Source organism: Vigna unguiculata, chromosome 5 (genome assembly GCF_004118075.2).
Source record: "Vigna unguiculata cultivar IT97K-499-35 chromosome 5, ASM411807v1, whole genome shotgun sequence".
Taxonomy (NCBI): domain Eukaryota; kingdom Viridiplantae; phylum Streptophyta; class Magnoliopsida; order Fabales; family Fabaceae; genus Vigna; species Vigna unguiculata.
Window position 1 is genome coordinate 11,779,202 of NC_040283.1, and position 12,114 is coordinate 11,791,315.

Consider the following 12,114-nt stretch of genomic DNA (forward strand, 5'->3'; position numbering starts at 1 on the left):
ACTAATAAGGGGGGCATTCCGAGAATTGAACTCGGGACCTCTCGCACCCTAAGCGAGAATCATACCACTAGACCAAATGCCCTTAGATGAGAACTAATTTTCTATTTCATTTTAAGTATAATAGTAATTGATTTTCAATTCTAAAATAACGCTGCGCATGTGAAAATTTCATAGATCAACTTCCAATCACTAAGGCTTACTTATTTATTACCTGCCATCATACTTCATACATCTGTATCTGGTACCTAAATATTCCTTTGGAATGTATATACGAAGGGTTTTAGAAAAATTACTCAAATATTTCATTGAGATGTACATACCCATGAATGATTCAAGTGTTTAAAAGAATTATGAAAATTAGTACAGCATATATAAAAATAGAATTATACATTAAAGCATTAAAGCAAAAAATGTGTTTCAGCAAAGAAAAATAATGAATATTCACATCATTGAATTGTTTTATTTAATATGTTTCAAAATAAGTTAGTTGGTATCTCATGGAAAAAAACGTGTCACTAAAAAGAATATTATTGCCTTTATATGTCGAATTGGCCTAATTCAACCCGATTTTAACGTACTAGAAACGGGACAGACTTAAACAGATTAGACTGACCCGTTTTAACATCACTAAATAATACTATGAGAAATATTCAAATTTTCTTATAAGAATATATATATATATATATATATATATATATATATATATATATATATATATATTCCATATGTTTTTCTAATAGAAAATTCTTAGCAAGTGAATTTTATTATTTTATTTTACAATATAAAGTAGGAGTTTTCTAACAGGTTTTATTTTCAAAATAAATATATTTCAATTTTAGTTAAATATAATTTTTATTGATGGTTTAATTTTTTTATGTATTTTTTTTCTTTTAAGTACTTAGCCTTCATAGTTTAAAATATCTATAATTTTAATTTAATTTTGATTTTACACATACTTTTTTTTACTATATGAATTTACTTTCTTTTTGTCGACCAAAAACGAACACCAACAACAAAAAACCAATGATAATAGGATGATGATATCGGTTCAACGATGATAGCATGGACCACACCCATTTTTTGGATGCAAAGGTGTTTTGTGTTGGCTAAATGAGGACGCACAATTGTTGCTCATTTTTCTTCGACTTAACCGATGAAAACACATAAAAAATATAATAATAATTTTATATGTATGGGTCAAGCCCACGAACACTATAGAAAACTAAAAAAAAAAAATTGTCAATCAGGACGACGCAAATGGGAAGAATTCAATGCATTTTCTCACTTTTGTATGAGCTTTGCGTGGGTTAAGCCCACAAATGATCGAAATAACTTCATTTATGTGGGTTAGAATAATTGAAATAACTTAATTTGGGAGGCCAAGCCCACACATGATTGAATCAAGAAATTGAAGCAAGGACTATGCGTGGGTCAAGTCTAGCCAAACAATTGTCACTTTAATAGTTGGCGTTGCCCTAGCGTGGGTTTGGCCGACGTAAATACATTCTAAATTTGAAATGCAATGTTTGTTTTCAAGCACATACCAGATGGAGAACTACATCCACTACTGGAACCCATTGCCAAAACCTGTATCCAAACACATTTCGAATAATCCAGCATTCCTGTAATCTAGGATATCATTTCATTCATTTAGATTAGGATTGAAATTGCAAACATAAAATTTAAGTACATTGTGACTTTAATTAGATCAAGTTAAAGTCACACAAAAGTCCATCAGTTCAAGATCAAATTACAGTGACACAAAAAGTCCTAATATTGTCACTACATTCACATAAAAAGTCCTAATATTGTCATTACAGTCATAGTTGCATTTCATTCTAAGTTTTCCTACTTAGCCTATACTACTTAGCCTATAGAACCTAATAGCAACCACCTCCAAGCCATAATTGACAATGAAAGAGAGAAGGACTGCTCTGAAAACTGAAAAATGAAAAAATAATATGTAAGAGATTAATCTCTAAAGCCACTTTATTAGTATCCTATAATATAATTAAGAAAGTAAAGTTTTAGAAAATGTATACACAATTTGAACAAAAACAAAGATGTACCATCTTCAAGGAACGAGCTTATCATCTAAGTCTTCATTATAATGCGGATGCACACGACTGGTGCCTGTTGAAGTGTTTGTAGCCTGTTTCTCCAACATCATGGCTAATTGTTTCTTGACCAAACCCAATTCTTCTTGAACCATAGCATATTTTTTATCATTTTCATCAGCTCTTATAGTGACTTGTTTTACTTCTTCTAGAAGCCTCTCTGTCTCAAATTGTTCTGGTCTTGGATGAATTGTGCAGGCTAAAGTAGAAGGTTGAGTGAGGGATGATACACCATGATGAATGTTTGCAGCCATGTCCCTAGTGCCATAAACTCTGCCTCTAGTTTTTCCTCCAACAACATCTTTCCAACATTGAATCTTTGTTGTTGTTGTTGTAGTTCTTGTACAACTATCCGTCTCCATGTCCTGCACACATTGATGATATGTCTCATACTCATTCATAATATTTGAAAAGTGTCAGAATTGTATAGAACAAACAAAATTAAATCAACTATTGACAACCTACATATACTTCACATGCATGTGTATCTACCTAAGTATCGTCCTTCTTCTTATGAGTGACAAGAAACAACTCAACTGGATTCACAAGACGACCATGTTTTCGCTCCTGAGAAAAGTTATGCAATTAGTAATATTATATCACCAACAATATAAAATGTTCAATAATATTGGAAGCAAATTTGGTATACGTGTTACAGAAAACTTACGAGTTCCAATGCAATGTCAAGGTGCTGTAGAGTGTAGTGCTCCAGCTCTAACTAAAGTTCTGTTTGTTTTATTCTGAGAGGATATGTCTTTGAACTCTTTACTCTCTCAATAGTCAATCAACTGAATCCAAGTTATTTCACCCATCCAACTGGGTTTCTTCATTTTCTTTCTAGCTTTTGTGAGCATATCAGATAAGCGTTTTCTAACTTTTACCTCATACACTTTTTGAATATGTCACTCATGCTCCGGTGCCCAAATAATATAGGTCTACAAAAATAGAAAGTAATAAAATGATAAGTGCTACAAAAATAGAACCCGTGCCAGAAAGAAGGAAACCCACGCCAGAGGGAACCACTTCACTCGTTGGAGGCTCGAGGGAGGTGAAAATTGAAGGGGGAAAGTGAAAGTAAAATTTGATATGTTTTCCCCCTTACTTTAACCTGATTTTTTTTTTACCTTAACATTCATGCGTCGACCATCGACGAAAATCTTAAAAATAATAATTTTTGAATGCTTACGCAAGTAGATATGTTTTGGTCTAAGTAATTTTGAGTTGATGTCGATTTTGCATGAGTTTGGCCAACGTATGTGTGTTCGTCACCCAGCCCATGCCCTAATTTGGAAGTTAAAATAGTGCGTTCTTGTAGTATTTTTATCTTTGTCCATTTTAATCCAGACATAGTGTACATTTAATGTACTATAAAAAAAATTTACGAATTAAAGTATACAAAGAAAAGAAATAAAATGCTAAATTATAATTTGGTCTCTTATAATTCATTATCCACAATTTGATCTGTGTTCTATAATAATTAATTCCTTTTCTTTTTCAAAAACTTGACCTTCTACTTATGAAATCTTTTGTTCTAATTACGTATCTACAGATTTTTAAACTAAAATTATTTCTCTTAAATCGATCTCTATTTATGAAATATTATTAATTTCATTTTTTTTTTGTATAGAAGAGAGTTTATATTGTTTAACTAATTGAATCAGACTCTTTTTAACTGGAATATAATCATACCTCTGATAGTTTGCAAAACTTCTCTTAAATGGATCTCTTATGATAAAAGATTATAATTTTTATTTATTCAAAATGAATAAATACAAAAGTATTTATATACACACACACTCACCTACTCTACTCAACTATCTTATTATTTATATCTTAATAATGATAGCTCTAATAGTTTATATACTTTAAGCTACAAAGAAGATGAGTGTACATTTTGCTTTGTATGTTCCTCCAAGAATAAAGTGTAGTATTAGGGGGCGGTGGTAGTTGAGATAAGTTGGTGACAGGTTTTTATAAAGTATATTGGTTCTGCAATTGATTGAGGATGAGGTGGCATCAAACATTGCTCTTGATCTGCACACACTATGGATAATGGCTACATCTGAAAACAAGAAAAACAAAAAGAATTTGTGTTGTTGGGAAAGACACACCTACTTTGATAGGACAATGGGTGGAGCAAAATTGTGTTTACACCTGCTTTTTGTTCCTAAGTGGTGCAATAAGAGAGTGTTCCTTATCCTAGTGCAAGCTCCATTAACGAGAAGGTGGTGACAGAGCAAACACTTTCTGGAGCATGTTGGGCTATAAAACCTCATCAGATGGAAGGGTTGATGGCAGAATCAGTTTAAGTGAGAGAGAGAATGGAGGGTGTTGTGAAGTTTGCATGTGTTGTTGGGTTTGTGGTGCTTGTGAGTATTGCAAAGGTGGATAGTGCTGGGGAATGTGGGAAATCTACTACCCCAGATAATGAGGCTATTAAGCTTATTCCATGTGCTTCAGCAGCACAAGATGAGAATGCTAGTGTTTCTCAGAGTTGCTGTGCACAGGTGAAGAAAATAGGGCAGAATCCTAGCTGCCTCTGTGCAGTTCTGCTATCAAACACAGCTAAAATGGCTGGAGTCAACCCTCAGATTGCTATCACCATCCCTAAGCGTTGCAACCTCGCTAATCGCCCTGTTGGTTACAAGTGTGGACGTAAGTTTCATTCTCCCTTCTTTTTATCAGTACTCAGAACTCAAGTTATAATCATTACACTTCTCACTACAATTACAACTACGTGTAATAAGTAATAACATTCAACACACGTCTGTGTAATGAATGAGATGATGAAGAGACATTATACTGCGAAAATGTTCTAAAATATGTATGACTAGTATATTGCTATGATTACTGTTCATTATTTTGTAACTAGCAATGTGCATATGCAAATTCTGATGTAAAATGGTAACTTTTGCAGCTTACACACTGCCTTAAAAGAGTGAAGATTGTTACGGAAATGAAAGATACAGTATATATGGGTATCAGCTGCTACAAACTGTGACTGGACTCCATGTTTGTCGTATTTGTAACTTCCAAGTGAATAAGACCCAGCAGCTCAATGCATGAATAAAATATTTACTATGTGTTTCGTCACGTGACCGTTTATTTATTTATTTTTTGTTTAAGTATATCTTTCATCTTTTAAATTATTTAAAATAATTTTGATTTGTGTTTAAACCGAATATAATTTTTACATTTATGAAAGAAATTAGTTTTTAAATTTGTGATTAATCATAGACCAATTTAAGAACTAATTTCTTGTAGTCAAAACTTTGATAATTAAATTTAAATATTAAATTATAAATTAATTATCATTATTTATTTATAATAATGATTATTTTAATAACTAATTATTTTTAATTTTGTATTATTAAAATTAGAATTTAAATTGATCATAATAATGATTAATTATTTTTGTTATTAAAATTAATTTTGAAGATGAGATTTTTTTAATAGTGTATGTTGTAGAAAAGTTAACTTTGATAGATATTAAGAAAACAAATGATTTGATATCAACTTAAAATAACAATAGAAAACGAAAGTTGTATCCAAGTCAGTGAAAGAACACCATTAATGTTGACAAAAAATGTTTATTAATATTTATTGAAATAATACTATCATACATAAGAACAAAAATCTTACTATATCAATTGAAAAATAATAATGATTGTTTATAGCTTGAAAATATTTCTTTCTTTCTTTAATTAAAAGTTTTAAATTTCAAGTATCAATCTAATTGAAAAAGAACAATCAAAATACCAATTTAATATTTCAAGTAAATCGATAAATTAAGTTGAAACACCCTCGTCCAAACTAATTCAACTATGTCAGGACATAAAAAAAAAACAAAAAAAACAAAAAACATAGTACAAGTGTAGTACTAGTAGTGAACATTGGATTAAGTATTGGGTCATCTGTACCAAACCCATTATTCAACCCGTAAGAGCTGGGTTAGACCAAGTTTGACCCAATCATAAATTAAATTCAACCTAATCTAATTATATAGAATTAAATAAAGTTGGGTTATCAAATAATCCAACCTAATAAATACCATACTAATTTTTCATTGATGATTTTGCAGTTATTCAATATTGAAATTCTAACACCATAACAACAAAATATGTTAGTTATAGTGAAAAAGTCTTAAACATGGTCTCGGTACTTCTAATCCTACCCATTAAAAAATGTATATCAGGAGTAAACTAATAAAAAACTGTATATTCGTAGTAAACATGAGCTAGAATGAGTTCATAGTCTCTTAATTAATTTTATCTTAATATTTTCTTCTAAATATAAGTGTTTTTTGAACTATTTTATATCAAAATTAAAATTTATTTAATAAAAAAATTATACATTTACATAACTTTGTTAATTTTAAAATATATTTTAATTTTAATTTCATATAGGCCAGTTATAATGGATATATCATTTTACAAAGTTAATTGATCCAATTCTATCGCACTTATTTAATGTACATTTTAACACTCCAGCAAAAACACAACAAAAAAATCTCTAAAACGAGGAGAGACAAGGACCGCTAGATGTCGTGTCCCAGCATGGATATGCAAAAATAATTTGGAAGAGAATTGAAGATGAGTGGACACGTTTGTAAGCGAAGTGTTGCAACATGTTACTACATAAATATGCTTCCTAGGTGGTGGACCGTGCTCCATCTCAAGAGTGTTTTAACTTGTAGCACTGCGTGGCATTTTCTTGGCTTCCATGGACAACACACATCATCATTCTTTTCACTACCACTTTATTATTCCCAGTACTGCAACATCTATTACCCATCAATGTGCTCCAACAATACCCAAGCATCTACCACCTTCCAAACACCATCACTTAATCATGTGAAAAAAGGAAAAGCATATCACACCTAGTTCTTCGATTATCAAAACTTTTAAAACTTTTTGGCCCGCTTATAACATATATACCATGTCCTCTCACAAGTTAATGGAATAAAATGTGTACTTGCTTTAATCCACGTCTCAGTTTCTAGAGGGATGGATTTGGTATAACTAATGTGTTTAAAACTCTTAGTGCTGCACTCAGCTTCATAAGTGCAGGAAGATGATATACGAACATATATATATTATATGTACATAAATGATGAGTTCTCACTTACAACATCTGAAATACAAAGTAGAGGGGAAACCAGTAAAAGAGGGTTCCTCCCATTAAAGTAAAAGCTTAAAAGCTTCAGCCACATAAGAGAGTAGCTGATGATGATGCATGAAGTTCCTATACCATACAATACAACTTTCACATTACCACAGTTTTCAATACTATACTCTTTACAGGTTCATATAGTGATTCTGTTTTGGCTGGAGAAAGCAACAAGCCAAGCCATCCACAACGTTCACGCTATTCATAACTGGTGCACGCAACAAAAGATGGCCTAAACTGCTAAACTATCCTCTTATTTACCTGCATAAATGCAAACAACTCATTAATCACAAACCATAAAATCAAAAGATGTTACATATAAAACAGGAAACGTGTATAGCAGTTCAAAAATGTGGTACCATGTATATGGAATTGCGGGTACATAATGAAAATCGATAAGGTCCACCTGACCCTTCTCCTTTGGTCATTTTTCCTTATGATTTTCTATACTATGCAATTGTGGGAGAGGGTAGGTTGCCTATTTACAAATTTTCACCAAAGATTTTCTAAAGAAGAAGAAATAACACAATCTAGAATATAACTCTCCATTGTGCCTGAATCACAATGGAACATCAAAAGCTCACAGGATTGAATCTATTACCAAATCACATAATTACAGTTTTTCATGACATTTATCACCTATGGAAGTAGTAATTGTCTCCTTTGATTTTCCTTTTTCTTTATCCCTGCGTAATTCGAGAGTAGGATGAGGTAGTTCCATGTTTTTCTTCTAGTTTCTGATTCAGTCGAGTTGATTTCAAACCATTCACAATCCTTTTGTAAATTTTCAAAGGCTACTTTGATTTCAAATAAACTATACTATACTAAGAGAGTGAAAAGTTCAAGGAAATGAAAATTAATCAGATCTATAGAGTACCATTTGGCAAAGTCTATAAGCAACTCGTATACCTTAAGGAGCATATTTCTTGGCAAGTGCGATCTTAGTAATACAGACTCCCTGTGGATAGAAGTTACAAGACAGAAAATGAATAAAAAACCAGTGACTGACAATTAGAACAGTAGAGGCCAATTGTGAAATCAATAGTAATATATATCACCTTGCCACCAATTTCCTCTTGAAGCAGTTCCTGAATCATCTTCAACCCCATCTTTCTTGTACATCTAAATAAAAAAAACATGTTAGGCTTTCCTAATAGTATGCATAGTATGAAAAAAAAATTATCAATTAAATAAAATACAACATAGACAAATAATAACTAATTTCTCTTGGCTAGATATCTCAAATTGTCTTAAACTCTATCTAGGGATCAGTTTAACAAGATAATATAGTAACTGTTCTTTCCCTTGCAAGATATTTACATTTGATTTGAGTTAGCAAGACATGAATGTTTTCATACACACATATACTCTGGTTTTTTGGTTGTACGCTTTGAAAATGACTATATAATACAAACAATATATAGTAACTGTAATCACCAAAGAATTGAATTCAGAATCCTGTGTACTCTTAGGACGAGAATATATGTCCTGGCCACCATAATGGATTGATGAGCTAAGCTGACATGGTTGAACTTTTTGTTCCTGATACATAGAACTCACATCCTTATGTGCTGTGTTCTGAGTTTCACCACCACTTTCCTTGCTGATGTGATCTGCATTCATAGCAAAGAAAAATTGAAAAAAAAATAATAATATCCACTGATTAATCAGAAGCTTTTAAGTAATTGAAATATTGAATACATATCCATTTCGTATGGTTTCATCCATATATGAAAATATCTTGACTTACTAACAGTTAAATTCTATTCGAAACAGAGTATTTATAAGAATTCTTAATATGAAGTATTAACTGGTTCTCAGAACTCTGGAATGTATAGCAATTTGGTGAATTGAATGAAGGAGACACCACTAAGGACGCAATAAGCATATACCAAGACATAACAAAGGAAAATTCTGAACAGGAAACAGATTAGAGCCAACAGATAATGTGATATTTTATTAATATTACATTTTAAAGCATTTCCAAAAATCTACATAAAATTAACGAAACTTGAAAGAAGAGTGGCGAAACTAGAGTATAATAACCGGGAATACCAATATTTGAGCTCCACCACTCACTTGCAGTTTTCTCACTTGCTTCAGAACGCAGAGACTCTCTCCCCAACACCTGAATCATAACAAAATGATGATGGTGGTGAGGATATATTGTTTAATGACACATCAAACGTTAAATCACAAACCATAATCCATATCAGGACAACAAAGCCGATATAAAACACAGCAAAATCGTTCATGTGAAGCATGAAATGCAGATAAGGAAAAAATATTAAATAAAATTGAACTATCAAAAATCAAACCGAACAAACATCTCACCTTAGACGGTGGAGGAAACATAGATTCAAAAATTCCAGTTGCAGAAGATTTATGGGACTGATTGGGCCCAAAGAGCTCAGAAGTAATAGAAGAAGAACCCATTTGCTTCCTTCCTTCCATTTTTCAACTAGCACCACCCTTTAACCTCTGTGTCAACAATCTCTGCGTCACCCCTTCAACAAAGGTGAAAACTTCACGTAAGAAACCCCCCACAAAGAAACTCGTTATGGGAACAAGGAAATAAGAAAAACAAAGGAACCCAATTGAGGTTTTTCCTTTTCCTCGGCAAGAGACGGAGCGAACAAGGTAAGAGAAGGACACGTGAAAGGGTGGTGGCTAAAGAGAGGAAACGTTGTAAGTGAAACGTTTGGTGACACCGATTTCTTTTATAAGGTGGAAAAGTAAGGTTCTGCGGTGAAAATTTTGGTACTTTAATGTAATTTATGTGATTTTCTTTCTTTCTCTTTCTCATCAGAAAAACTCAGAGAGAACAGAGATGAGTGTCACTCTCTCTGTTTGATCACCTTCTAGAGACATTCATAGTGTCAAGAGGCTCAACAGATGAATGCCACGTGGATTTCTGGGTCCACAAGATGGAGCCCAAAAGCAAAATCCCAATCTTGTACTCTCCTTAGTGGATAATGACAAACCTACCCTTTTGCCCATTGTTTTCTTAGGGACCTTCACTTTTGACTTTTTTGTGAACTACAGTTTCCAAGTTCAAGGTCAATAAATATATAAACGTTATTAATTTAAGTTTTATAAATTATTTACATAACTCCTAAGAGTTATCATTTAAGATTTTAATTAACTTTCTGTGGTCTTATTTTATATGTATATTTTTAATTAATATATTTCTTAACAATTATTATTATAATACAATTCCTTATAAGATTCATATTTTAATAACTTTTAATTGTTGTTAATAAAAGGATGAAAGAATATTTTCAACTTTCAAGGATAAGAATATTTTGAATTTTATAAGGCATATTCTAATAATAAGATATTTCATCAAAATTATTTTGAATTAATGAAAAATATAATTTTTTATATCAAGATATGAAAACATATGGGTCTATTTACTCTAGAAGTAACTAAATTGTGTTATTCTTAGTTTTGACCTTTCAATTTATTTTAGACTAATAGTTAAAAATCTGACGGTGTATTTAATTCTTTCTTAAAATCTCATTAACATATATTAAGGAAGGTCTCCCAAGCATTAAACTTATTTTTCTCCTCTTCATTAATAAATATATATACTTAATGATTATAATTATTCCAATATGGAAACTGTACTACAATCATTTCTTTTCTCTTCATTAATAAATATTTAATACTTATAATTAAAAATTTTCTTATTAAAACTTCCCCACTCTAAAGAATCATTTTTTAATGATAACACTTATTTTACTTTATAAAAAATATATTATAGTTAGATATATTTAGATGTACTTATTTACAACTTTTTGTAACTGATATTATTTATAGTAATTAAGTTCTAAATTTTGATGCAACATTATAGTTTTATAAAAAATTATTAATATTTTTAATATTTATTTATGCTTCATTAATTTTTATTATTTAAATTTAAATTTTTAAAATATTAATTAATTTTTCATATAAATACTTTTATATTTATTTATAATACATATTGAACAGAAAGTAGAATACATATTGTATATAAACAAATAAATTTAAATATAGCTACATTCAAATGCTATATATGTTATATTATTTATTACACACCTGTTTATGGAAAATTGATTGAAATTTTATAGAATTAAAATTTATATTTTCAAAAATATAAATTTAAATTATTAAAAAATTAATTAAAATATAAATAAATATGAGAATCGGTAATATATTCATAAATTTATAACAATGTAATATATAAATACAATTAATTAAATTTTAAAATAATTATAATGTAAAGATATCTAATTAAAAATGTATATATTTTTTTAAAATAAAGTAAAACCTTTGGTAAAAGTAATTATTTTTATTTTAAGTGCGCCACTTCAAATTAAAATAAAGTGGAAAGCTAAGGTTAGTCATATGTAAAATCATTAACGGTCATGAACATTGATTTTTTTTTTTTTGTAAATGTACACGTTTCAACCTAACAACGTGTCGTCGGTCCGGTAGTCATCACCATCGTTAGGGACTTTTAAGCGATGATGGACTATTGAATGTACCGGAACAAGTCTCTTCAGTCGAGGACAAGGGGAGTTGTTAGACCACACGGGGTATTGTTCATTTTGGAGCGTGGAGTTCCGTCATGGTTTTGTCCTTAAAAGGCGCCTCAAATGATGGAGGGAGGAAGGGGTATTTAACTTCACTTTGTCTCGACTTCTAAGCGATGAGGGACTTATTGGGTGTATCAGAACAAACATGAACCAATTTGTTCTCTTTCCAAATTAAGACCAAATTTAATTTTATGTTAAAATTCACATTTTTATTAAATATATTAGAATTCATATCATTATAACTTTAA

At 30.6% G+C, this 12,114-nt stretch overlaps 2 protein-coding genes and 1 non-coding gene across 3 annotated transcripts; 1 reads left to right on the forward strand and 2 right to left on the reverse strand.

The window, feature by feature from the left end:
- Window positions 1–10: 10 nt before the first annotated feature.
- On the reverse strand, window positions 11–82 carry TRNAP-AGG. Its single transcript has one exon. It is a non-coding gene; the product is annotated as a tRNA-Pro (tRNA).
- A 4,324-nt stretch (window positions 83–4,406) lies between these two features.
- On the forward strand, window positions 4,407–5,210 carry LOC114184101 (putative lipid-transfer protein DIR1). Its single transcript, XM_028071343.1, has 2 exons — window positions 4,407–4,772; window positions 5,035–5,210. The coding sequence occupies exons 1-2, from the start codon at window positions 4,439–4,441 to the stop codon at window positions 5,049–5,051; spliced, it is 351 nt and encodes a 116-aa protein (XP_027927144.1). The 5' UTR covers window positions 4,407–4,438; the 3' UTR covers window positions 5,052–5,210.
- A 1,981-nt stretch (window positions 5,211–7,191) lies between these two features.
- LOC114185735 lies at window positions 7,192–10,113 on the reverse strand. Its single transcript, XM_028073620.1, has 6 exons — window positions 9,621–10,113; window positions 9,342–9,414; window positions 8,724–8,899; window positions 8,345–8,408; window positions 8,196–8,244; window positions 7,192–7,547 (listed from the first exon to the last, which is right to left on the reverse strand). The coding sequence occupies exons 1-5, from the start codon at window positions 9,738–9,740 to the stop codon at window positions 8,228–8,230; spliced, it is 450 nt and encodes a 149-aa protein (XP_027929421.1). The 5' UTR covers window positions 9,741–10,113; the 3' UTR covers window positions 7,192–7,547; window positions 8,196–8,227.
- Between the last annotated feature and the right edge of the window lie 2,001 nt (window positions 10,114–12,114).